The sequence below is a fragment of the Myripristis murdjan genome, chromosome 22 (assembly GCF_902150065.1).
Source record: "Myripristis murdjan chromosome 22, fMyrMur1.1, whole genome shotgun sequence".
Taxonomy (NCBI): Eukaryota; Metazoa; Chordata; class Actinopteri; order Holocentriformes; family Holocentridae; genus Myripristis; species Myripristis murdjan.
Genome location: NC_044001.1, coordinates 320,641 through 348,265, shown reverse-complemented (window position 1 = coordinate 348,265; position 27,625 = coordinate 320,641). Strand labels below are relative to the sequence as shown.

Genomic DNA, 27,625 nt, shown 5'->3' with positions numbered 1-27,625 from the left:
ACGGCCCGCCGGGCTGGAGGCGGGCGGCGTCTCCCAAAACCCTTCAGCCATGTGAGCGAGCTTCAGGCTTCTGCTGTCGCTCTTACTCTGCTTTTCCTGTCATGCTGAAGTTTCCCGGCGACCCTGAAGGCCTCAGAGTCAGTCACACACTCCAGACAAGTTTACACAGGAGCGAATTAAGAAAGTGTCCATTGGTTTTTATTGAGCGTCAGTATGAGTACAGACATGGCGTCGCCGCCTCGCCAACCCGCCTGAAACCGTCTGAACGATGACAAAATGTGAAGTTCATAATCATCTGGTTTTTATTCTCATCAGCACGTCTCCATCTGGATCAATGGAAGCTTTGGTCACATAAGAGTGAAAAAACATTCATATACAGTGCACTTTTAAAAAATGGGAAAGAAAAAAAAAAACAAATTCATGTCTCCATTTGTGGTTTTTCTCTTTACAATATCTGACAGGAGCGATCTACATTAAGGCAAACATACTGAAGCAGAAGTGTCTGGAATGACAAACGATTCAGAAAAAGAAAGAAAACAGCTTAGTCTTTGTGAGAGATGATGATGATGATGATGATGATGATGATGATGATGATTAGCGGTTCATTAATAACTAATACAAACATGTACAAGGCTGTTTTAGTGACAATACACTTTAATCATGGTAACAGGAAGTTAACCAACACTAAACGCCCGTCACAAACACAACAAAACAAATCCAACAGAATCAGAAACAGAAGACGACGACAGACGGACAGGTGAGGGCGTGAACCACACACACACACACACACACACACACACACACACACACACACACACACACACACACACACTACAGCATCTGGACCAGAGCTGGACCAGGATCCATCAGACCTGCTGGATCCGGTCTGATCTGGATCCAGTCCAGTGGATTCACCCAGTCTGACTCAGGCTAGACCGGATCCACCGGACTGGATTCAGTTCCATGGATCCAGACTCACCTGGACGTCCAGTACCAGCAGAACAAGTACACTACTGTGCAGTACTGTAGTACCGCGGCTGCAGTACTGTGCAGTACTGTAGTACCGCGGCTGCAGTACTGTACAGTACTGTAGTACCGCGGCTGCAGTACTGTAGTACCGCGGCTGCAGTACTGTGCAGTAACAGCAGTATTAGTACGGTACTGTGTTTACTGGTACTTTAATACTGGTACTGTACCTGTAGGACCAGTATAGTGCTGTAGCTCTGGTACTGCACCAGTGTGGAACTGTAGTACTACAGTACTGACTGTAGTACTACAGTACCAATGATAGTACTATAGGGGTTATGGTGTTGTAGTACTATAGTACTGGTGGTAGTACTACAATACCAAGGGTGCCGCAGTACTACAGTACTGATGGTAGCACTGCAGTGCTGATGGTACCAGTAGGACCAGTATGGTGTACTGGGTGTAGATCAGGTTGTAGATGATGTAGTGTGATTGGCTGCACAGCCACAGTGGGATTTCCACAGGTGGCGGAGGAGGAGGGGGGGGTAACAAGGTGGGGTGGGGTGGGGTGGGGGGGGTCGGGGTCGGGGGGTCTCAGTAGTGATGATGACTACAGACTTGCTTTAATAAAATTCAACCCTCTGCTCCCAGAATGTCTTCATCTGTTGTTCCATGGTTCTCGGTGCCGTCTGTCCGTCCGGGCGCCGCAGCGAGGGGGGCGGGGCCAGCTGGATTTGGGCGGGGCCGTGGCAAAGGGGGCGTGTCCAGCTGGATGCGGGTAGGGCCGGACGGTTAAGTGTCTCCTTTCAGGACACTCAGACAGCTCTGCAGCAGCTGGAGGTTCCCCTGCAGGGCGGACAGAGAGGGGGCGGGGTCAGTCCTGTGACATCACCACACAACCAATCAGCTCACTTTCTCAAGATGCTCAACAGAGCAGAAGATTTTTCCACAGATCATCAGAGAACCTGTGGAACCTTCAGGGGTTCCGCGGTTCAGGGTTCAGGGGTCAGGGTTCAGGGGTCAGGGTTCAGGGTTCAGGGTTCAGGGGTCAGGGTTCAGGGGTCAGGGGTCAGGGTTCAGGGTTCAGGGGTCAGGGGTGGGTACCTTGGCGTGTTTGAGCTCCAGCTCGGCCAGCTCCACCAGGTTCTTCCTGAAGGCTGCGACTCGTCTCGTCTTGAAGTCTATGAGCTCTGCAAGAGAGAACACTGTTACCTCCCTGGGAGTTGAACCTACAACCTGCAGGCCTGCTGCCTCGCCCTGCCTGGAGCTTCCTACAGAGACAGAGACACCTTCACGTAATCTGAACGTTCCAGAGGTCAGAAACTGATCCCAGCACACTCTTTGGGCAAACTGAATCGTAGGCAACTGGACTTGTATTTGTCTTAGGAAGACTGTCGTTAACACCAGACAATGGTCCAGTGAAACCAGTGAAACCAGTGCCTGCATGAACACACCCACAGGCATTAGGGTGGACACTCCCACAGAGGTTCAATACCTGGACCTCACTCCACTGTAGACTAGTGCGGACTAGAAAGACCGATGCACATGAACTGATGAAGCCCTTTGGATAAGAGGCGAAACGTCTTCCTAAGACAAATACAAGTCCAGTTGCCTACGATTCAATTTGCCCAAAGAGAACGATGACCTGGATAAATGAGAATATCCATAGACTGATCCCAGCACAGTTTCTTTCTGTCTTTCTTTACTTTGTTTGTTTGGCTGCTGGGCCTCGACTACAGGAACACCGACAGACAGGCAGAGAGACAGAAAGACGGGTAGAGACAGACAGGCAGGCAGACAGACAGGCAGGCAGACAGGTACCTTGCTTGGCAGACTCAGAGATCTTCTCAAACTTGTGGCAGCAGAGCTGCTGGCTGGTCTCGGCCTGCAGGACGTCCCGGTTCTTGGCCCGAGCTTTGTCCAGAGCTTTGTTGGCGTTCTCGTAGTCCACCAGAGCCCGGCCCCTCCGGTACAGCAGGTCCTGCAACACATGACATCATCACATGACACCGAAGCCCCACCCCTCTGGTCCACCCGGGGCGTCTTCAACAACGTTACGATGCGTCACGCTGTGTGACGTCCATGATGTGTTTGGTCGTAATGTTTTGCCTCTGAGGCAGTTTCCCTCCGTGTTGTGGGCGTGTCAGAGCTGTTATCCAATCAGCATCAGCCTGTATTTAAACCTCCACCATTTAAAACAATAGAGCTCCATTATGGCTTCAAGCTGCTGAATCAGTGCAGCCAAAGTTTAACATGTTAGCCGTCACCTGAAGTACGAGTATGATGACAGATCAGACATAGATGATTGTTTTTCTTCAATAATATGGAAACTTTTATTCAACTTAAAACTTAAAACACGGTGGTTAGAAAAAAAAAAAAAAACACTTCTTCCATTTTATAAATAGTGGTTGGTGAGTCTACGTCTCAGTGACAGTTCAGCTCAACACAAACACGGCGTCCTGCAACAGGAAGCGGTGTTACCTTGGCGGCTTGTGACTCGCGGAGGTAATACTTGAGCAGGTCGGCCAGCTTCAGGTCTTCATCTGCTGCCACTCGAGCCTCGATTTTCTGCAGGAGATGAGAGGAAACGTCCGTCATCAGCAGCTGCTCCACTTTAACCTGAGCAGGTATCAGATGAAACAACACAAAGCAAAGCCAACGGAGGAGCGTGCTCACCCTCGTCTTCTCAAACAGCTCCGACACCTTCAGGAAGAACCTGGCAACAAAAAGCAAACGCATCAACACAGGAGAGCCTGCAGCCCGACCAGCAGCCCCCAACCAAACCTCCTCCAACAGCTCAGCTCAGCTCAGCTAGCTGCCAGCTAACAGCTCAGCTAGCTGCCAGCTAACAGCTCAGCTAGCTGCCAGCGAACAGCTCAGCTAGCTGCCCTGTCAGCTAACAGCTCAGCTAGCTGCCAGCTAACAGCTCAGCTAGCTGCCAGCTAACAGCTCAGCTAGGTGACAGGGCAGCTAGCTGAGCTGTTAGCTGGCAGCTAGCTGAGCTGTTAGCTGACAGCTCAGCTAGCGTGTTAGCAGGTTAGCGTGTGGCGTGTCGTACTTGCAGATGTCTGTGGAGTCCTGCGTTCCTAACGTGTAGAGAGACGAGGCGATTCTGTTGATGTCATCTGCAGCATCTGTACACACACACACACACACACACACACACACAATTAAAATACTGATAGTTCATATTGCAGACAGTACTCAGTACTGTAGTACTGCAGAGTACTACTTACTGCAGTCTTGCCTCATCAGTGTAGTACACCTGTGGTACCTGCTCGGCTGTGTGAGCCTCTCCCTCAGGTGCTGTACCTGTACCAGCTGTGATGGATCCCTGCACGCTGCCCAGGCTCCTGGCAGCCAATCAGGGTCCTTGGCCGTTCTTGGCCAAGAGTATATTTTTTATTTTTTGTATTTTATTAAATCATGAAAATAAATGTGGGCCCCCATTAAACACCAGTCCCTCATAATTTAAGTCTTTTTTGTACAAAAAAATGTTTTAGGAAAAGTGTTTCTCAGTCAGGCCAAGGTCACGCGTCAATCACATGGTGGGTCACGTCATTTAACCTGGATAGACAATTTACGTGGTTAACATCAGACATGTGTTTGACAACATGGAGACGCCACGACACGCAAAACGAGAGGCGAGAGAAGAAACAGAAGCCAAACATGCTGCTTTGGTAGCACAGATCCCTGCCATCGACACATTCTGCTCTACAAACCCAGACCACGGCCGCCTTGCAGCGATGCAGCAATGCAGCAATGCAGCGATGCAGCGATGCAGCGATGCAGCGATGCAGCTTTTGCTACATGACATAATGAATACATAACCGTGATATATTCGTGTGCCTGCTTAAATATATCATGCCAGTAGGTGGCAGTGTCACCCTAAGTAAACCATGCATTGTGAATACAGTGGGCACTTGCATCTGACTTTCAAGAAGTAAACCTCTGAACTAGCTTGTCTGCTAGCTTTCTGTCATTCCTACAACAATAACATAATTAATAACAATAATAATATAAAATATAATAACATATTATTGTGGTTTGAGCTGAGTGTGTGAGATCAGTTATACAGGGCCCTCGGCCCTCCTGCCCACGGTCTGGGTTTCTGTTAATCCGCCTCTGGGTACCAGCTACTGTTTCAGTACCTGGTACTGTTTCAGTACTGTTTCAGTACCAGGTACTGTTTCAGTACCAGCTACTGTTTCAGTACCAGGTACTGTTTCGGTACCAGCTACTGTTTCAGTACCAGGTACTGTTTCGGTACCAGCTACTGTTTCAGTACCAGGTACTGTTTCAGTACCAGCTACTGTTTCAGTACTGTTTCAGCACCGACTCGGCCGGAGCTGAGTCGAGCCGAAATGTGTCGTAAATGCCGTGCAGGCCACTGATTGGACGGGGAGCGACGACACATGAGAGCCACTCCTTCAAAACCAGTAGTATGCAGTAGTATGCGTAGTGGTGTAGTAGTATGCGTAGTGGTGCAGTAGTATGCGTAGTGGTGTAGTAGTATGCGTAGTGGTGCAGTAGTATGCGTAGTGGTGTAGTAGTATGCGTAGTGGTGTAGTAGTATGCGTAGTGGTGCAGTAGTATACGTAGTGGTGTAGTAGTATGCGTAGTGGTGCAGTAGTATGCGTAGTGGTGCAGTAGTATACGTAGTGGTGTAGTAGTATGCGTAGTGGTGCAGTAGTATGCGTAGTGGTGCAGTAGTATGCGTAGTGGTGCAGTAGTATGCGTAGTGGTGCAGTAGTATACGTAGTGGTGTAGTAGTATGCGTAGTGGTGCAGTAGTATGTGTAGTGGTACAGTAGTAGTGGTGCAGTAGTATGCGTAGTAGTGCAGTAGTATGCGTAGTGGAGCAGTAGTATGCGTAGTGGTGCAGTAGTATGCATAGTGGTGCAGTAGTAGTAGTGCAGTAGTATGCGTAGTGGAGCAGTAGTATGCGTAGTGGAGCAGTAGTATGCGTAGTGGTGCAGTAGTAGTGCAGTAGTATGCGTAGTGGAGCAGTAGTATGCGTAGTGGTGCAGTAGTAGTGCAGTAGTATGCGTAGTGGTGCAGTAGTAGTGCAGTAGTATGCGTAGTGGTGCAGTAGTAGTGCAGTAGTATGCGTAGTGGAGCAGTAGTATGCATAGTGGTGCAGTAGTATGCGTAGTGGTGCAGTAGTAGTGCAGTAGTATGCGTAGTGGTGCAGTAGTATGCGTAGTGGTGCAGTAGTATGCGTAGTGGTGCAGTAGTAGTGCAGTAGTATGCGTAGTGGAGCAGTAGTATGCGTAGTGGAGCAGTAGTATGCGTAGTGGTGCAGTAGTAGTGCAGTAGTATGCGTAGTGGTGCAGTAGTAGTGCAGTAGTATGCATAGTGGTGCAGTAGTATGCGTAGTGGTGCAGTAGTAGTGCAGTAGTAGTGCAGTAGTATGCGTAGTGGTGCAGTAGTATGCGTAGTGGTGCAGTAGTAGTGCAGTAGTATGCGTAGTGGTGCAGTAGTAGTGCAGTAGTATGCGTAGTGGAGCAGTAGTATGCGTAGTGGTGCAGTAGTAGTGCAGTAGTATGCGTAGTGGTGCAGTAGTAGTGCAGTAGTATGCGTAGTGGTGCAGTAGTAGTGCAGTAGTATGCGTAGTGGAGCAGTAGTATGCATAGTGGTGCAGTAGTATGCGTAGTGGAGCAGTAGTATGCGTAGTGGTGCAGTAGTAGTGCAGTAGTATGCGTAGTGGTGCAGTAGTATGCGTAGTGGTGCAGTAGTAGTGCAGTAGTATGCGTAGTGGTGCAGTAGTATGCGTAGTGGTGCAGTAGTATGCGTAGTGGTGCAGTAGTAGTGCAGTAGTATGCGTAGTGGAGCAGTAGTATGCGTAGTGGAGCAGTAGTATGCGTAGTGGTGCAGTAGTAGTGCAGTAGTATGCGTAGTGGTGCAGTAGTAGTGCAGTAGTATGCATAGTGGTGCAGTAGTATGCGTAGTGGTGCAGTAGTAGTGCAGTAGTAGTGCAGTAGTATGCGTAGTGGTGCAGTAGTATGCGTAGTGGTGCAGTAGTAGTGCAGTAGTATGCGTAGTGGTGCAGTAGTAGTGCAGTAGTATGCGTAGTGGAGCAGTAGTATGCGTAGTGGAGCAGTAGTATACGTAGTGGTGCAGTAGTAGTGCAGTAGTATGCGTAGTGGTGCAGTAGTAGTGCAGTAGTATGCGTAGTGGAGCAGTAGTATGCGTAGTGGTGCAGTAGTAGTGCAGTAGTATGCGTAGTGGTGCAGTAGTAGTGCAGTAGTATGCATAGTGGTGCAGTAGTATGCGTAGTAGTGCAGTAGTATGCGTACTCTTGTGCGAGCGGATCATCCTGTCCGACTTGGCCGAGGCGTCCTTCACTCGGTTGTGATATTCCAGCAGGAACGTTTTCTCGTGCTCGAAGAAATCATCCACGTCCTGAAACACACACACAGCCTCCGTTTCCCATGATGCTCTGGGTCAAACACACACACACAGCCTCCGTTTCCCATGATGCTCTGGGTCAAACACACACACAGCCTCTGTTTCCCATGATGCTCTGGGTGTCTCACCTTGACCCCGGCCACCAGGACGCCGTCGGCCGACTTGACCACGTTCTTGAAGAAATCCTCCAGCTTCTCCTTCTTGTTCTTCCCCCGGACGCTCAGCTGGACACAGGAACAGGAAGTGACATCACAGAACACAACATCACGTCATCACATGACCACAGCCGGACCGCATCAGTCTGACCCTGCAGCTGCTCTCCTGGCTCAGATTAGCTCAGATTAGCTCAGATTAGCGCCTCAGCCTGGTCTCAAGTCTCTCATGTCAAAGTTAAGCCCAGCTGGCTCTCATGATGCCTTCACTGTCCGGAGCAGTGTGGGAAACACCAGCTTCCTGTGTGTGAAGCTGCTACGACAATACTGATATTGATACTGATATTGATATTGATACTGATATTGATATTGATATTGATATTGATACTGATATTGATACTGATATTGATATTAATATTGGCCCTGATACTGATCGTGATGTTAAATTGGGATTGATGTTCAAAATTGATCAATAATCAGTATCATAATTTTGACTGACATGAGGGTCGTTATGGAAACCAGTCAGGCTCCGCCTCTCCATCTGAAAGCAGTGAGTGGGCGGGGCCTCAGGTCTGATCACATGGTTCCAGTTTTCAGTGGGTCTGTCTTTGGTTTAGCAGACAGACAGGAAGCGGCTGAGCTGCTCTGAAACGACGTCACATGACCTCTACTTCCTGTCCAACAGGAAGCTTCTACTGGCTGCAAATTAAAACGTCAGCCAATAAAACCTTCACAAATCTGTAAACATCCTCTCCCATCCATCTGTCCCTTCAAAATAAAAGTGTGTTGGTCTTCCAAACTGATATTTGCACTTGTGAATGATCCTTCCCTGCATCATGCCCCTCCCACACTTCCTGTTTCAACAGGAAACAGATCAAAACAAGAAAATAAGAGTCCACTTCCTGGGGTCATTAAAGGAATGTGACGGAGCAGCACTGACCTCAACCTTCATCTCATCCTTTCCTCACACACATTATTGTTTTCTGATCATCTAAGTAAACAAGCTGCACATGCTCAGTATCAGTCCTCGCTGGGCTGATTGATACTGATCGATATCGGCTGGGCTGGATCAATACTGACGTCCTGGTTGTACTCCAGGAAGACGTGGAAGTTGAGGTCTTTCCTCAGGACGGGATGAGCCGCCACACGACACAGGAACACCTCATGCATCGCAACGGTCTTCTTAAAGATGGCCAGGTACTCCCTGACACACACACACACACACACACACACACACACACAGACACACACACACACACACACACACACACACACACACACACAGACACACACACACACACACACACACACACACACACACACACACACACAGACACACACACACACACACACACACACACACACACACACACACACACACAGGTTTAAGTTCAATAATCAGCAAAATGAGCTTCAGTTCAAATCTTAAATACTGCAGAAAGTACTCAGGTGAGTACACGCTGGGGTCACCTGGTGCAGGTGCAGCAGCAGGGGGCGGAGCCACTAAACACAATGTAACACAATGTAACACTGAAGACATCAAACTACAATCAACCAATCAGAGCGCGTCTGGTGCGGACCGGAGGAGGTGAGATTCCTGAGCGGGAACACGACACCTGAAGTACACACCTGCTCCACCTGCTCAGGTGAGGGTGAGGTCATCATCGCTCACTGACCCTGAGCTGAAGCTGTGAGGAGTACACACAGCCCACAGTGTGTGTGTGTGTGTGTGTGTTCAGTGTGTGTGGAGTGTGTGTGTGTGTGTGTGTGTGTGTGTGTGTGTGGTCTGACCTGCACTCTGATTGGCCGTCTCAAACTTAATTAAAAGTCATAAATTCACTCAACCACTTCCTGCTTCCTGTGAGAGGAAGCAGGAAGTGGCGTGATGACATCACTGATGACATCACTGTGACTCACGCCTCCAGTTCCTGCTTCATCTTGGTGAACTCCTCCTTGGTCATGGAGCCCTCCCCCTCCCCCAGCTTCTGCAGCTTCTCTCGGGACGCGTCGAAGTCCGGCCTGGGCGGGGCGGGCGGGATCTGCACACAACCAATCACAATCCACCGAGAGTCAACCACAGGCTCCGCCTCCACCACCGACCAGAGCGCCGACCAGAGCGCCGACCAAGTGGCAAGCCTTGCTAAGTGTAGTAAAGTGTAGTCAAGTGTAGTCAAGTGTAGTCAAGTGTAGTCAAGTGTTGTCAAGTGTAGTCAAGTGTAGTCAAGTGTAGTCAAGTGTTGTCAAGTGTAGTAAAGTGTAGTCAAGTGTAGTCAAGTGTAGTAAAGTGTAGTCAAGTGTAGTCAAGTGTTGTCAAGTGTAGTAAAGTGTAGTCAAGTGTAGTCAAGTGTAGTAAAGTGTAGTCAAGTGTAGTCAAGTGTTGTCAAGTGTAGTAAAGTGTAGTCAAGTGTAGTCAAGTGTAGTCAAGTGTTGTCAAGTGTAGTAAAGTGTAGTCAAGTGTAGTCAAGTGTAGTAAAGTGTAGTCAAGTGTAGTCAAGTGTAGTCAAGTGTTGTCAAGTGTAGTAAAGTGTAGTCAAGTGTAGTCAAGTGTTGTAAAGTGTTGTAAAGTGTAGTCAAGTGTACTTTACAACACTTTACAACACTTTACAACACTTGACTACTAGTGTTGTAAAGTGTTGTCAAGTGTTGTCAACTGTTGTAGACTGTTGTAAAGTGTTGTCAAGTGTTGTAAAGTGTAGTCAAGTGTACTTTACAACACTTTACAACACTTGACTACTAGTGTTGTAAAGTGTTGTAGACTGTTGTAGAGTGTTGTCAAGTGTTGTAAAGCGTTGTAAAGTGTAGTCAAGTGTTATAGAATGTAGTCAAGTGTTGTAAAGCGTTGTAAAGTGCTGCAGAGTGTAGTGAAGTGTTGTAAAGCGTTGTAAAGTGCTGCAGAGTGTAGTGAAGTGTTGTAAAGTGTTGTAAAGCGCTGCAGAGTGTAGTGAAGTGTTGTAAAGTGTTGTAAAGCGCTGCAGAGTGTAGTGAAGTGTTGTAAAGTGTTGTAAAGTGTTGTAAAGTACTCTTAAGTGCTGCAGAGTGTAGTGAAGTGTTGTAAAGAGTTGTAAAGCCTTGTAAAGTGCTGCAGAGTGTAGTGAAGTGTTGTAAAGTGCTGTAAAGCGCTGCAGAGCGCGGTGAGTGCGGTGGGCGGAGTCTTACGATGTAGCCGGCGTAGTCCTCGTTCTCCACGAAGGAGTCGTGCAGCCAAATGAACTCCTCATGCTGCCGAACCACAGAGAACTCACTCTGCTTAAAGTTAGGGAGCGTGCTCTGTGCAGACAGACAGGCAGCAGGTCAGACACACAGACACACACACAGACAGGTGGAGAGACACAGACAGTAAGTTAGACAGACAGGCACACAGACAGACACACAGACAGACAGACAGAGAGGCAGGCAGAGAAAAAGACAGGTCAGAGACAGACAGGCTGACAGAGAGACAGACAGGCTGGCAGACAGAGAGAGACAGACAGGCTGACAGACAGGCTGACAGACAGGCAGACAGACAGGCAGGCAGGAGGTCAGAGACAGACAGACAGACAAAGACAGGATGACAGAGACAGACAGACAGAGAGACAGACAGGCTGACAAACAGACAGACAGGAGGTCAGAGACAGACAGACAGACAGACAGGCAAAGAGACAGACAGACAGACAGACAGAGAGACAGACAGACAGACAGACAGATAAAGACAGGATGACAGAAACAGACAGACAGACAGACAGAGAGACAGGAGGTCAGAGACAGACAGACAGACAGACAGACAGACAGACAGGAGGTCAGAGACAGACACACAGACAGACAGACAGACAGAGAGACAGACAGACAGGCTGACAGGCAGAGAGACAGACAGGAGGTCAGAGACAGACAGAGAGACAGACAGACAGACAGGCAGAGAGACAGACAGGCTGACAGGCAGAGAGACAGACAGGAGGTCAGAGACAGACAGAGAGACAGACAGACAGACAGACAGAGAGACAGACAGACAGAGAGACAGACAGACAGGCAGAGAGACAGACAGGAGGTCAGAGACAGACAGACAGACAGACAGACAGTCTGACAGGCAGAGAGACAGACAGGAGGTCAGAGACAGACAGACAGACAGACAGAGAGACAGACAGGAGGTCAGAGACAGACAGACAGACAGACAGACAGACAGACAGACAGAGAGACAGAGAGACAGACAGACAGACAGAGAGACAGACAGACAGACAGAGAGACAGACAGGCTGACAGGCAGAGAGACAGACAGGAGGTCAGAGACAGACAGAGAGACAGACAGACAGACAGAGAGACAGACAGGCTGACCTTGGTGTGCACGGTGAACTTGACCTTGTCTCTCTCGCTCAGGGCGTCGGAGATGTCGACCTGCAGCGTGGCGTCTGTCTGCAGGTCCACGTTCACCGCCCGGGGCTGCAGAGAGACAGACAGGTATCCCATCATGCAACACTGCGCCTCCCTGCTGATCCATAAACATCAACACACTGAAGTGAGGACCGTTGAGACTCAGCTAATTTGTTATTGATCAGTTATCATATTTGTTGACCGGACTCCTGCAGGTCAGTGAACGCCTCACAGAACATGTTTCAAAATAAAAGCTGGAGCTGCTGCAGAGTGAATCACGTGCCACCATCAGACCGATGATGTCATCCAGGTCATTCTCAGGCAGCTTCCTGATTGGTCAGTAAATGATGACATGTGATGGAGGGGGCGTGGCCTGTCCCACGTCTTTACGCAGGATCACTCACACCTGAGCGAGAAATGATCCCAAAATTTGCGAGAAATGAGGAAAAGGACAAGGAAACGACCTGCAGCTGTGAAGCTTTCTTTACAATGATGAAAATTAGATGTTTCAAATTATACTACAGGAATAAATATGTACTTGTTTAGCTGATATGCCACTTTTTTTTTTTTTTCAAATTTTCTATTTTTCCTAATTATCTAGTATTTTTCTTTGTATTATATATTTGCTACTGCTTTAATGTTCCAGTGATTTCTGACCAAAATCATTAAGAAATCAGTAAAACAGAAAAAAGCTCTAAGTGACCAGCAAATCCGTCAAATAAAATATACAGAATATACAGAATACACAGAATATCTGTATATATATATATAAGTGTTTCTACAGACCGAGCCACAGGTGAGAGCACCTGGGGGCCCCTGCACCACAGCCTGAACACCACTGCTGTTGAAATCTAGGAAGCAGGAAACAACAGAGTGTGTGTGTGTGTGTGTGTGTGTGTGTGTGACAGGCACGTGACAGTCAGGATGTAAACCAACTGAGCTATGCTAGCACAGATTAGCTGGTAAGCTAACAACTGGCTGTTGATCCCAGCCGCCGGCAGCCTGTCTGTCTGCCTGCCTGTCTGTCTGTCTGTCTGTCTGTCTGCCTGCCTGTCTGTCTGCCTGTCTCGCTGACAGACGGAGGCTAATGTTACTAAGTTAGATAGCTAGCGTTATGCTGCATTCATGTGCCATGGTATTTCCCGTAAATACCAACTTCATGTCGTAATTCCAATCAGGGAAAATTATTTTTCCCTGAAACTTCCAGAAATCCCAGCAGGAGGGAAGCAGGATGGAAACATCTGGAAACATCTGCAGGCGGGAGAGCGCTGATCCAGATGTGGCACTTTGCCTCTGTCTTGTCCTGTTTTTTTCTATTGAGTCTAATTTCTGACCGTTTCCTTGTCATTCTGACTCCGTTCGAGCGCATTTTATGATCATTTCTCGCCCCCCCCCCCCCCCCCCCCCCCCCCCCCCAACAGGTCAGGTGATTTCACGGAAAACTCTGAATCTTTCCGACCGCCGGGTTCCTTCCTTCCTACAGGCCCTGAAGGCAGCATGAGCTCAGCTAGCAGCTAGCAGCTAGCCGCTAGCTGCTAGCCGTCAGTAGCCGCAGTACCGACGCCGCGGTGTGTTCACGGACGCACCGCAGCACCGCGTGCAGCCCGGCGGCCGGGCGGAGGGATACGAGAGGAGAAGAGAGCAGAAAGCAGACCCTCACCCCCCGGTCCTCTTCGGAAAGGAAGTCGGGCCCGTCGTCCAGCCCTTCCTGCTGCGGGACAAACACACACACACACACACACACACACACACACACACACTGTTAACCGGCTGGCAACACACACGCTGCCACACACACTCTCTCCCACGCGCGCACACACGGCAGGTAATGTGTCCGTTAAGTTTGTGAATTAAAAGAAAAGCAGGAGAGCAGAGAGGAGATAAACCCACCATCATGGCTGCTCACGGGTGGAGACAGGAAGTGGTGTGACGTCACGGAGTCCAGCGTCGGTGAAAAATAACAAAGTATTAAATAACAATAATAAATAAATAATAATAACAACAACTCGTGTAGCGGGGTAGAAAAGGTTTACCTAGGACACATTTTCACAAACACCTTTTTGCTGATTTTTTAAAATAGGCCTTTATTTTGATGGTATTGGTGTGTATTGTGGCCCCTGAGGGCCCCCGAGCCGAGGGCTGGACCACAAGGTGAGCTCACCTGCTCAGGACCAGAGGCCTGTACCATAAAGCTGGATTTCGGCTTAGCGAGCTAACTTCAGGCTTAACCCTGGCTTTTCTGTACCATAAAGGTGGCTTACTTTTTATCGGGCTACGTTGCCATGGTAACGTATGCTGAACACCTAACCTGCTCCGGAGCAGGTTAAGTTCAGGATAAGAGCTCAGCAGGTAGAAAAGCCCCACCTACTGACCAATCAGCTCTCTTGGAAAATGGCCAGCCCATTTTCCCTTTCTTCTTCTTTTATAAAATTAAAATTAATACATCATGACTGCACTGTCCAACCAAAAATTGATCTTGTAGACTGATGTAGCCTAATGTTTTTTTTTTTTTTTTTTTTTTTTTTTTTAATGTTTATGAAAATAAATTAGGGGAATTTAATTCAGAGGGTTAAATAAAAGTCTGATAAAATACACGCCAGCCTCTGGGCTCCTTTAGGTTTCCATTAGTTTGCTCATATTTAGTATTTAGGGGGTCTGCCCTGAAAAGTCCACATGGGAGTTGATGCTAAATGTTTTACTGTCTTTAAGTGACAGTGAAATAATATTTTAACCAGCAGAATAATCACGAGGCGTCAGATGCTTTATAAAATGAAATATCAGAATCAGTTGAATCAAAGTGACGAGTCTGACGAAACTCAAACTGAAGGCAGCGGTCCAGCGAGAGTCGCCCCTCACTGTGAGAGAAAGCCAGTTCCTCTGCAGGAGTGTGTGGCTGAGTGGGAGACACATTCACTTAGTGTAGTCAGATCGACTCTTGCCGTCATGGTGGGGAAATCAGATTATAATCCCACTAATTTACGCATTGACACAGTCGGCGATTTTTTGCCACCATTCCTTGCGGCTCTTGGCAGCTGCAACTGAGTTGCTTTTTGCCTGGATTATTGATTTATATTCCTCGTATTTATTAATTATTATTGTCTACTCCTCGGTTGTGACGTATGCGGCTCGGGTAGATTTTTCCATGTCTGCGATTGGTCGCATGCAGCAAACTCCGCCCTTTTTATGTGAGCGCGCACAGATCTAGATTGGAAAGCCTGGGTTGAATTAGCGAGTTGATAGCCGGCTTTATGGTACCCAAAATCCTGAGTGCTGATGTCTCGTTAAGTGAAGCCAGATAAGTAAGAGAAAGCCCGACTATGTTAATCCATCTTTATGGTACAGGCCTCAGGTTCTGCTCAGAGTCTCCGCTCCACATCACCTTTCCTCCTGTTTGCTTCAGGTGATGCGTCTGTTAACCCTTTAAATCTGACCCTGAATATCAGACACAAAATCCCAGATAGACAGATAGATAGATAGATAGATAGACAGATAGATAGATAGACAGATAGATAGATAGACAGATAGATAGACAGATAGATAGATAGATAGATAGATAGACAGATAGATAGATAGACAGATAGATAGACAGACAGATAGATAGATAGATAGACAGATAGATAGATAGACAGATAGATAGACAGACAGATAGATAGATAGATAGACAGATAGACAGATAGATAGATAGATAGACAGATAGATAGATAGATAGATAGATATACTTTATTGATCCCAGACTGGGAAATTCACACGTTACAGCAGCAAGAATCAATAAAAAATAAATTAATTAATTAATTAAAATTAAAATTAAAATTAAAATTAAAACTAAAATTAAAAGTATATACAATAGAGACTAAATATAGAAAAACACAGATAGTAGATGGGTAGTAGATTAATAATCCACAGCAGCTCCGCCCCCCTCTGAGGGAGATTCTGATGCTCGCTGCTTATTGGCTGCTGGAAACACATCTAATAAACCTCCAGTCTGTCCCACACAGGCCTGACATCACATCAGCTGCAGTGACTTCACTGGATCCTGACGTGCGGTGCGGTGCGGCGCGGTGCGGTGCGGTGCGGCCCGGTGCGGTGCGGCGCGGTGCGGTGCTGGACCGGACCGGACCGGCTGGATTTCGGATTAAATTCTGCGTTGTGGTTTTTCGGAGGCGGGTCTGGACCCAGAGGGACAAACTGCTTGGACTTTGATCAGATCTCCTCCAGGCTGCCTCTCCTGTTCTGATTGGCTGCCCGCTCTGGTCTTCCCTCTGCGCTGTCCAATCAGCACAGACTCAGCAGCTGATTGGGTTTTCAAAATAAATGTCTCTGTGGTTCAAATATAAAACAGGACAGCAGGTCACAGAAATGTGTGGCAGTTTGACAGAAACCACTTTCAAAAACAAGATTATGAGATTATTGGATCTGATTTTCCGCCTCAGTCTGATCCAGATTACAAGTTTAGCCAGTTTAGAGAAATCGAGTCCAGGATCAGACACCTTGTCAGCTGACCTGCAGCACAGCAGCTTGACCAGCAGGGGGCGGCGGAGCTGCACCAGGGACACACACACACACACACACACACACACACACACACACACACACACACACACACACACACACACACACACAGCCTCTGTGTGTGTGGGTAGGTCAGGGGTGAGTTCTTTCACAATAGTGAGCTCTCTCACTATTTTTAAACAGAAACTAAAGACTTATTTTTTTAATCAGGCTTTTATTTTGGAGTAATGTTACAGCATTAGTTTTTCAGCTTAATCACTGGTTTTCATATTGATTTTTATCCTTGTTTTTTGTTTTATTGACATTTTATAGTTTTTCTTGTAGAAGAACATTTTTTATTGTCAGTTGTTTTTTTATTTGTTTTTAATTCTTAATTGTTTTTGTGTGTGTTCTTTTAATCTGGCAGTGTGAAACTCTGAGAGCTGCTTTATGAATAAATCTGGGTCAAGTTTCAATGGATTTGTTTTTATGTATTTAGATTGTATGTACACACACACACACACACACACACTCACACAGAGGCTATGTATGTGTATGTATGTGTATGTGTGTGTGTGTGTGTGTGTGTGTGTGTGTGTGTGTCCCAGCATGCCGTCTGTTTCAGGTTTGACTGATGCAGTTTTTATGTTTTCTGTGAATGTTGACCACGCTGCGTGTGTCGCCCCCTGCAGGCGCTCAGCTGATCCAGCACTGAAATATTGATAAGCCATAAATTACATTTCAACAACATGCTGACGTTCTGTCTGATGGTGTTCTTATGGAACCCACCAGAGTTCTGGGCAAGCTCCACCCACAGGGTTCAGGTCAGGGTTCTGATTGGGTGGAGCTCACGGTGCGCGGCGCTTTGCTTCTGTTTCCGGGTGAAATACAGGTTTCCCTTAACAACCTTGACCAATGGGCTTTGAGGAATGTTTTATCTGGTCATCATCTGGTGGGCGTGTCTTACCCAGAACTCCAGTGGGATCCATAACAACAGATTACAGACATGTTGTTGACATAATGTATGGGTTATTGATTTTATCCTGACCTTTCTGATGATATTTAACTTGTATATCAGCTGATATGCTGTTGAACAGGGGACTCATTTCTGTCCTGAAGCTGCTAGAACCAGCACCCAAACTGGACCGTTCTCCGTGTTCCCTGCAGAACCCGGTTCTCATCGGACTGGACCAGCGCCTGCAGCAGAATGTGAAGCATCGACAGGAAACTAAACCTCTGCACTGCAGCTGCTGCGTCTCAGAGCACATCTGATCTTATTAAAATGATGACATCAGTCTGCTGTGTTGGTCTAACCCGCCGAGACCACCGCGTTTCTGTCGGAACCCTCCGGAACCCTCCGGAACGCTCCGGAACCCCGTAGTCTCACTGCTCCTAGATCAGCTCTTGCTTGCTGCTCGTCTCTGTCCAGGTTTGCCATTTGTGGACGGCGATGACAAGACACAGAGGCATGTGTGGGCCAGAAATAGCAGCAGGAGGAGGATCGAATTCTCCTGCCAGAGGGTGTGTGTGTGTGTGTGAGAGTGTGTGTGTGTGTGTGTGTGTGTGTGAGAGTGTGTGTGTGTGTGTGTGTGTGTGAGTGAGAGTGTGTGTGTGTGCGCGTGCGTGTGTGTGTGTGTGTGTGCGCTGCAGGGCCTCGTCAGATTGTCTGTTTGAGTTGAATGTAACACTCTAATGTCTGTAACACTGATGAGAACTGAGCTGAGCAGCACAGAGAACATCAGGCCTGCAGACAGGAAGCAGGCGGTCAGAGAGCCAGGCGGTCAGAGAGCCAGGCGGTCAGAGAGCCAGGCGGTCAGAGAGCAGGCGGTCAGAGAGCAGGCTGACTCTGCCTGGACAAAAAAGTGAAGGTCTGCTCCTGCAGGGATGAAGACCTTTTAAGGCCTGGAATTCACTTGTTTGACTTCAAGGAGCTGCAGGAGATCAGCTGAGCTCGGCACAGGAAGTCAGGACGGCTACAGGAAGTCAGGACGGCTACAGGAAGTCAGGACGGCTACAGGAAGTCAGGACGGCTGCAGGAAGTCAGGACGGCTACAGGAAGTCAGGACGGCTGCAGGAAGTCAGGATGACCACACGAGTTCTTCTGAGGTGTGAGGAAAGCAGCAGCTTCACATGAGGAACCTGAGATGTGAGTCCCAGCAGGATCAGCCTCAGTCCAGCTCAACCACTGGAACCACTAGAACCCACTGGTCACACTGGTCAGACTGGTCAGACTGGTCAGACTGGCTCCAAAACAACATGCAGCCTTGTGAGGAGCAGGTTACTGTCATAAACTCACATCAGTCTGATTCTGTTCAGCAACAGTCAGTAAAGAAACGTCAACAGTCAGTGCAGTAACATCAACAGTCAGCGCCGTAACATCAACAGTCAGTGCAGTAACATTAACAGTCAGTGCAGTAACATTAACAGTCAGCGCCGTAACATCAACAGTCAGTGCAGTAACATTAACAGTCAGTGCAGTAACATTAACAGTCAGCGCCGTAACATCAACAGTCAGTGCAGTAACATCAACAGTCAGTGCAGTAACATTAACAGTCAGTGCAGTAACATTAACAGTCAGCGCCGTAACATCAACAGTCAGTGCAGTAACATTAACAGTCAGTGCCGTAACATCAACAGTCAGCGCCGTAACATTAACAGTCAGTGCAGTAACATCAAGTCAGTGCAGTAACATTAACAGTCAGTGCAGTAACAGTCAGCGCAGTCACAGTAGATCTTCAGTTTGATCAATCTCAGATGGATCCGATTCTGTGACGAACACACACACACACACACACACACACACACACACACACACACACACACACACACACACACACACACGGTTTATCATGTAAACGTGTCGGTGTGTTTGTTGTTCAGCGTGATGATGACACGTTTACTGCTCTCCCTGTTAGGCTTCAACACTCGACTCTCCCTGCTGTCTGACCGCCTGGCTGTCTGACCGCCTGGCTGTCTGACCGCCTGTTTTCCTTTAGTGTCAGCTTCTGTTCTTTACAGGCATACTGTGTCTTTTCAAAATAAACCTCCCACTTCCATCAAGGGAAACAACAAAATAAGAAATTGCAAAATACATTACAAAGAACAGTCACAGACAGTAACAGTCAGCACAGTCACATAAACAGTCAGTAAGAGTGACAGTAAAGGAGACTGACAGCAGGTCAGATCTGCCACAGGCTTTTATTGCAGAGTGGCTTCCTGTGATCTCAGAAACAGTTGGTTAGTTCCTTAAGGCTCCAGATGCTCCTGCTGTGTGTGTGTGTGTGTGTGTGTGTGTGTGTGTGTGTGTGTGAGAGAGAGATGCTCTGTACAAAACTCACTGCTGGGACTTTACATTCAGAGTGACAGTAAGGCGACAACCAATCAGAAGCAGGTGTGTGCGTCCGTGTGCATCAACAGGAATGAAACTGAGGTAACAGCTAGCCAGGTGACATCAACACAGAAACTTAGGGGAGGAGCCTGTGTCCTCGTGTAGTGTACAAACAAAGTGCTGGGTGATAATAATCATCTTCATCTTCACCTTCGTCATAATGCATAGTCTAACAATGTGTTCTTCTGTTTCTGCATAACATACTGGATAAGATACAACAGTTTCAAATAATAAATAGAGTCATATGAAAAAGCGGAGGGTGCGAGCCCGTGTGCTGCGGGAGGCGGAGTCTCGTCTCGCTCGCCCCCGCCGCATGCGGCCGCTTCCTTCACATCGACTTTTGGCAAAACTCGGGCTGAGAGAGAGACAACCTTCCTGCCAACTGTTGCTGCTGTGGGGTTTTGGTGTGTTGCTCTACCAGGTTAACAAGAAGTCATGTGGCAATAAACTGGGAGCTTCTGTTGGGTTTTTTTTTTTTTGCGTTTCGTGTTAATGAGATCTCCTTCATGTTGAAAAAAAAGCAAAGAAAACAAAAAACAAAACAAAACAAAAATAATAATAGGCCTAAGGAGCTACTCCTTGAGGACATTGATAAAGACAGAGCAAGCTGCTGGGTGGAAGCGGCGGTTCGGTCCGATGGCACGGCGGTCGGGGGGGCGGCGCCCCTCACAGCGGCTTGCCCTCCAGGGAAACCACCACGTTGCCCCCCAGCTTGTCGGCCAGCGTGGTGCGGTCCTGAATGTCATCCAGCCCGTTCACCTGCCACTCGTGTTTGATACCTGAGGACAGAGGGGCGGGGCCAGGACCACCGCAGCCTGTCAGTCACATGACAGCACAGCAACCAACAGGAAGGCAGATCCTCTCTATGTGATGTGATTCTGCACACAACATGGAGGAGCCTGCAGAGTGTGTGTGTGTGTGTGTGTGTGTGTGTGTGTGAGAACATGTTCAGTCTATACAGGATCTGATGTTCCAACTGGTTGATTGGTTCATTCTAAACATAACAAGGTGCCAAGTGACTCCGCCCACAGTGACCTCTGACCTCACCTGTGAACTTCTTTTTGATGGCATCTTTAGAGCTAGCGTAGATCATCTTGCTTTTCAGCGGAGCGCCCTCTGGTGCCCTGGAGGAACAGCACAGTCAGACCAGCTGGCACAGCAGGAGAACCCAACAGAACCCAACCCAATGGAACAGAACCCAACAGAACCCAACCCAACAGAACAGAACCCAACAGAACCCAACAGAACCCAACCCAACAGAACAGAACCCAACAGAACAGAACAGAACCCAACAGAACCCAACAGAACCCAACCCAACCCAACAGAACAGAACAGAACCCAACAGAACCCAACAGAACAGAACAGGCGTCTCTGATGTTCCAGCCAGTATCTGATTGTTTATTTTATGTAAATGAGTTTTCCTCAAACAAACAGACAAACAGATGAGTGGATGAAGTGGGCGGGGCCTGATGATTATTAAATGTATTATTATTGTTTCTTTCCCAACTCGCTCTCGGCTCACCTGTTCACCGATCAGCCGATCACACTGATAGCAGCTGATCGGTGATCAATGCCCCACCTACCAGAAGATGAAGACCAGGTCCTCCTTCTTGGACTCCTTGGTCTCGTAGGTGGCGTCGTACAGGCCGTATCTGCAGTCGTTGAGGGGGAGGAGCTTGACGAAGCAGGCGTACGGGTCGTCCACCGTCTCTCCGATGTCGCCCACCAGGATCTGCTTCCCCTCCTCCACGATGATCTTCTTCTTGTCGTCGCTCAGGCAGAACAGCACCGCCTTCTTCCTCTTCTTCACCTCGTCCGAGGTCGACGACTTCCTCACCTTCATGTCGTTGAACACCTTGATGACCTCATCGTTCACGGTCACACCTGACGCCTGCAGACACACAGACAGGCCTCTGATTAATGACCACACAACAGACATGATATCTACATCTGACTACCGATCAATATACTTACATGGATACAGACAGACAGACAGACAGGCAGAAAGAGAGACAGACAGACAGACAGGCAGACAGAGAGACAGACAGACAGACAGACAGACAGAGAGACAGACAGACAGAGAGACAGACAGACAGACAGACAGACAGACAGACAGACAGACAGGCAGGCAGACAGACAGAGAGACAGACAGGCAGACAGAGAGACAGACAGACAGGCAGACAGACAGACAGAGAGACAGACAGACAGACAGAGAGACAGACAGACAGACAGGCAGACAGAGAGACAGACAGAGAGACAGACAGACAGAGTTTTATTTATTAAAACCTGAGGACCCACACGACAGTGAAAGAGTCAGGACGGGGCAGTGAAGTCCTGAAGGGAGGAGAGAAGGACCTGCAGCTGATAATTACTACAGCTGGAAACACACACACACACACACACACACACACACACACACACACGTAAACACAGCTACATACATGCGTTCATACACAAGCACACATTAACTATTCCTGATTTTTCTGAGGACCCCTAAAGGCCCCTCAGGACCCCCGGGGCCCCCGAGGGCCTCTGGCCCCGCCCTCCTCCAGGACCAGCTGGTCCCAGATCAGCGAGCAGAGCTCCGGCCTGTCAGAGCAGCTGCTGCCGTCAGCCTGAGTCACCTGACCTCAGCACACACACACACACACACACACACACTGTTACAGAGAGTGATTCACACAGACACACACACACACACACACACACACACACTATTATAGAGTGATTCACTCACACACACACACACACACACACACACACACACACTATTATAGAGAGTGATTCACTCACACACACACACACACACACACACACTATTATAGTGATTCACTCACACACACACACACACTATTATAGAGAGTGATTCACTCACTCACACACACACACACACACACACACACACACACACACACTATTATAGTGATTCACTCACACACACACACACACACACACACACACACACACTATTATAGAGAGTGATTCACTCACACACACACACACACACACACACACACACACACAGAGACAGGCAGACAGACAGACAGGCAGGCAGGCAGACAGGCAGGCAGGCAGACAGGCAGACAGACAGACAGGCAGACAGACAGGCAGAATGAGCAGTAAGGTGTCTCAGTGTTTTCTAACTGCAGCTCTGCTTCACTGTTTTAAACCCACCCGTAACCATGGCAACATGAAAACAGCTGGGTTACTGACTGAGTTATTGATGAGCTGATCAGCTCTAAAACACACAAACCACCTTATTGATCATCTCTCAAATCACTGATTCTGGATCAGATTTCTTCTGTAAATTAATCCTCATTCAGCTGAGGGCCCCAGGGGCCCCGGGGCCCCAGACCAGCTTTGAACTCCTCTGATGTCCCATATCAATAACTAATAAAAACAATGTCCTTATGGCCCTTTAATTAAAACAAAGACTGAGATATTCAGGAAGTGTGTGTGTGTGTGTGTGTGTGTGTGTGTGTGTGTGTTAAATTCATCTTCATGGAGACGCTGAGGAACAGCTCCTCAGGTTCAGCTGCTGTTCATCTGCTGATCCTGGATCCATTTAAATTTCACAACAGAATCACTGAGACCTGCCCCGTCCCGTTCTCTTCTTAAAGACCTGTCCCGTCCCGTTCTCTTCTTAAAGACCTGTCCCGTCCCGTTCTCTTCTTAAAGACCTGCCCCGTCCCGTTCTCTTCTTAAAGACCTGTCCCGTCCCGTTCTCTTCTTAAAGACCTGCCCCGTCCCGTTCTCTTCTTAAAGACCTGCCCCGTCCCGTTCTCTTCTTAAAGACCTGCCCCGTCCAGTTCTCTTCTTAAAGATCTGCCCCGTCCCGTTCTCTTCTGAAAGACCTGCCCCGTCCAGTTCTCTTCTTAAAGATCTGCCCCGTCCCGTTCTCTTCTTAAAGACCTGCCCCGTCCCGTTCTCTTCTGAAAGACCTGCCCCGTCCCGTTCTCTTCTTAAAGACCTGCCCCGTCCCGTTCTCTTCTGAAAGACCTGCCCCGTCCCGTTCTCTTCTTAAAGACCTGCCCCGTCCCGTTCTCTTCTGAAAGACCTGCCCCGTCCCGTTCTCTTCTGAAAGACCTGCCCCGTCCAGTTCTCTTCTTAAAGATCTGCCCCGTCCCGTTCTCTTCTTAAAGACCTGCCCCGTCCCGTTCTCTTCTGAAAGACCTGCCCCGTCCCGTTCTCTTCTTAAAGACCTGCCCCGTCCCGTTCTCTTCTGAAAGACCTGTCCCGTCCCGTTCTCTTCTTAAAGACCTGTCCCGTCCCGTTCTCTTCTTAAAGACCTGCCCCGTCCCGTTCTCTTCTTAAAGACCTGCCCCGTCCCGTTCTCTTCTGAAAGACCTGTCCCGTCCCGTTCTCTTCTTAAAGACCTGCCCCGTCCCGTTCTCTTCTTAAAGACCTGCCCCGTCCCGTTCTCTTCTTAAAGACCTGTCCCGTCCCGTTCTCTTCTTAAAGACCTGCCCCGTCCCGTTCTCTTCTGAAAGATCTGCCCCGTCCCGTTCTCTTCTTAAAGACCTGTCCCGTCCCGTTCTCTTCTGAAAGATCTGCCCCGTCCCGTTCTCTTCTTAAAGACCTGCCCCGTCCCGTTCTGTTTGTGACCAGCCTTGTCACAAATGTTTAACCCTCTGAACCCAAACTGGCTTCATCTCTTTGAAAGACGCCCCTCAGTCAGTGAGCAGGAGAGGAGCTGAGGCTGCATTTTTTACAGAGTGCAGCTGTCTCCCCCTCACCAGCCTGTCTCACCTGATGTCCCGCCCACAACACCATCTGATTGGCTGGACGTCACACAGGTAACAGCCAACCATCAGTCAGGCCTCAGCGCACCCACACTGAGCCTCGAGCGGGGCGTCCCGGCAGGTGAGCCAGGCGGTCCGTCCCAGGTGAGCAACGGGACGCTCTGTGAGCTGACTGTGGGAACGGCCCAGGCTCCCGTCTTGGTGCTGGGTGGTGCTGGAGGACAGTGAAGCTAACCTGAACTCGTCAGTGAATTTGTTTCCTGGTTGATCAAAGACGACCAGAAAAACAAAAAAAGCTCTGATGTTCTTTCTTGCGCTCAGCTAGCATGAAAGAGCGGGTCCTAATCCCAGTGTCAGTCCATAATCCCAGTCTCAGTGTGTCTGTCTGAGGTTCCTGCTGTCATAATTTAGGCGGGACAGAGCTGTGTCCGAGAGGGACTCAGAGGATTTTGACTCTGTGGGATTCTCCTGTCCCTCAGGTGAAACCCTGAGCTCTCTCACACGGAGACAAACTGCTAAAGGAGTTTGTGATGTTCTAAACTTTGACAAAGAGTTTGATTTTTACTGTTAATGCACGAGTTCCAAATATCATATCTTTACATGTCATTTTCTTTCTCTCTTCTTTCTCTCTCTCTCTTCTTTCTCTTTTCTTTCTTCGGCTTTGTTTTTCTTTACTTCCAGATATTTTCCTGGAACTTTTCCTGATTTGGTTTCTTACTCCTGAGTCTTCATCAGCACACACACACACACACACACACACACACACACACACACACAGCTCCAACACTCCACAAAGGACTCAGACAAGGAAAAGGGACTCCGAGTCTCTGCTGCTCAAAGCCTGCAGCTGCTATTGATCAGTGATCAGATTAGTTATTAGTGATCAGTTAGTGAGCTGACTGTCTGTCCAGTGTGTCAGAGTGTGTGTGTGTGTGTGTGTGTGTGTGTGTGAGAGAGAGAGAGCTGGTCAGCCTGCAGGCCTGCACACACACACACACACACACACACACACACACACACACACACAGACTGCCAAGTCACTGCTGACAGGCTGAGCTCAGTCTGCACCACACACACACACACACACACACACACACACACACACACACACACACACACACACACACACACACACACGGCCGTGGGCCAGGCCTCGGCCCCGGGGCTCGCTGTGTCCGCCGGGCTCCGTCCCGCGGGGCTGGCCGGAGGCCGGAGGCCGGAGGCCGGGCTAAGATGGCCGCCCCGGGCCACACGGCCTGGGACGGTCCGGCTCCGAGCCCCGCGCCCCGCAGCGTCACCGCACATTCCACACACACTTTCCGTTATGTCGGAAAACACCGCGACACACAGCTCGAGCTGTTACGTTACGGACACCGAACTAACGCGTGTGTGTGTGTGTGTGTGTGTGTGTGTGTGTGTGTGTGTGTGTGTGTGTGAGCCGTCACAGCAGCTAACATGAGCAGCAGCTAGCTAGCATTAGCCTCGGCAGCTAGCGGCTAGCGGATAACGGTCCGGGCGCAGCCGCCTGGACCTTCTAAAGTTCTACAAAGTTGTTCCTGTCGGTCTGATTCGGGTTCTGCGCCGGGTTCTCCCCCCGCGGGTTCTCTTACCATGTTCTCCGGGCTCTGCTCCGGGCTGCTGCGCCGTTAGAAAGGCTTTAGGGGTTTAGGGGTGAAAGGCAGCGGGGAATGTGGCCGGTCGACCGGGAGGCTGGGAGAGAGAGGGGGAGGGGCGGGGCCAGCCGAGGGGGCGGGGCCAGCGGGGAGGGGCGGGGCCACCGGGAAGACAGACAGCTAACTGAAGCAGAGCAGACAGACAGAGAGAGAGAGAGACACACACACACACACACACACACACACACACACACACACAGATGGCAGACAGACAGGCAGACATACACAAACAGACAGCAGACAAAGAGAGACAGGCAGACAGCTAGAGAGGCAGACAGACACACAGACAGACAGACAGGCAGACAGCTAGAGAGGCAGACAGACACACAGACAGACAGACAGGCAGGCAGACAGAGAGGCAGACAGACAGGCAGGCAGACAGACACACACACACACACACACACACACACAGACAGACAGGCAGACACACACACACAGAGAGACAGGCAGACAGCTAGAGAGGCAGACAGACAGGCAGACAGACAGGGAAGCAGGCAGGCAGACAGACAGACACACACACACACACACACACACACAAAGACAGACAGGCAGACAGAGAGACAGACAGGCAGGCAGACAGACAGGCAGATGGATGCTGCAGGATGTCTGGTGGCGGCGGGCGGCGGCTCGTCCTCTGCTGTGCTGAACTGACATGGAGTCGGGCCGCATGCTGCAGTGCATGCTGGGAAGCTGCTGCCCACAGATTCCTAATAATTTACTGTGTTCCAAATCTCATACTTTTCACTTTTAGTATGTACTGCAGCTGCCCTTACAAAGTATGCAGTGTAGTATGCAGTATGCATGTGTATGCATACTATTGGGACACACTCCATGCGTCCTCCCTGAGCTCCGCCCCTCTCGCTCACTTCCTCCTCCGTCCGTAGCTCCTCATCTGAATGTTGCTGTTTCATACTGCACTGTCCTCTGTCTGATCTCTGATCTGCTGTCTTCCTGTACCTGCTGCTCTACCTGAGCCAGGTGAGGGCCGTGTGTGTGTGTGTGTGTGTGTGTGTGTGTGTGTGTGTTGTCGTCCGTATGTGGGCGTGGCCTGTACACACAGCTCAGTCAGTGCCACGTAATGTCCGCTGTGCAAAGGATTGTGGGTCAGCATGGCCAGAGCAGCATGCTGACATGCAGACTGTGAAATCTGAGTGATGTAGTAGAACATCCTGGTACTCTTGGCAAACTGCATCTGACACACAGAGGGTCTGTCTCAGCTGAAGGGCTGGATGACTCCCGGCTCTCAGCCCACGGTGCCCACGCAGGAGGCGTCTGACGGAGGTGCTGATATCAAGTTAACTGAACTAAAAGTTTGTTGAATTGGGACGGTGTAGCCTGCGGAGGATTCCTACGTCATTATTATCGAGGCTTCCCGAGGCGCATTCGAGTGATGCAGCGTAAAATGCTGCAGTAGGTTTCGGAGGTGTGTCGGTGAACACCTGTGCATGAAACCAAACGATAAGCAG

General features: G+C 49.1%; 2 protein-coding genes across 3 annotated transcripts; both read right to left on the bottom strand.

Annotated features, from left to right (window-relative positions):
• Positions 1-176: 176 nt before the first annotated feature.
• Positions 177-13,804, bottom strand: snx6 (sorting nexin 6). Of its 2 annotated transcripts, none has more exons than XM_030044237.1 (14): positions 13,759-13,804; positions 13,529-13,579; positions 11,833-11,937; positions 10,685-10,795; positions 9,446-9,567; positions 8,609-8,732; positions 7,505-7,600; positions 7,265-7,370; positions 4,025-4,100; positions 3,643-3,682; positions 3,448-3,534; positions 2,788-2,947; positions 2,071-2,156; positions 177-1,812 (listed from the first exon to the last, which is right to left on the bottom strand). In XM_030044237.1, exons 1-14 carry the CDS (start codon positions 13,762-13,764, stop codon positions 1,759-1,761), a joined length of 1,224 nt encoding a protein of 407 aa, XP_029900097.1. In that variant the 5' UTR covers positions 13,765-13,804; the 3' UTR covers positions 177-1,758. The 2 variants fall into 2 exon arrangements, with proteins under 2 accessions (XP_029900097.1, XP_029900098.1); XM_030044238.1 differs by having other exon boundaries at positions 13,529-13,576; positions 13,759-13,799.
• Positions 13,805-19,535: 5,731 nt separating this feature from the next.
• On the bottom strand, positions 19,536-26,222 carry cfl2 (cofilin 2 (muscle)). Its single transcript, XM_030044084.1, has 4 exons — positions 26,097-26,222; positions 21,328-21,635; positions 20,792-20,868; positions 19,536-20,523 (listed from the first exon to the last, which is right to left on the bottom strand). The coding sequence occupies exons 1-4, from the start codon at positions 26,097-26,099 to the stop codon at positions 20,411-20,413; spliced, it is 501 nt and encodes a 166-aa protein (XP_029899944.1). The 5' UTR covers positions 26,100-26,222; the 3' UTR covers positions 19,536-20,410.
• Positions 26,223-27,625: the final 1,403 nt, after the last annotated feature.

Coding starts and splice junctions, on each gene's coding strand:
- snx6 (XM_030044237.1), bottom strand. Junction 8,733..9,445: donor ATGAAGCAGGAACTGGAGGC/GTGAGTCACAGT, acceptor TGTGTGTGTCAG/GGAGTACCTGGCCATCTTTA. Junction 4,101..7,264: donor GATGATCCGCTCGCACAAGA/GTACGCATACTA, acceptor GTGTGTGTACAG/ATGCTGCAGATGACATCAAC.
- cfl2 (XM_030044084.1), bottom strand. Junction 20,869..21,327: donor GACCTGGTCTTCATCTTCTG/GTAGGTGGGGCA, acceptor CTGTTCCTCCAG/GGCACCAGAGGGCGCTCCGC. Junction 20,524..20,791: donor CATCAAAAAGAAGTTCACAG/GTGAGGTCAGAG, acceptor CTCTGTCCTCAG/GTATCAAACACGAGTGGCAG.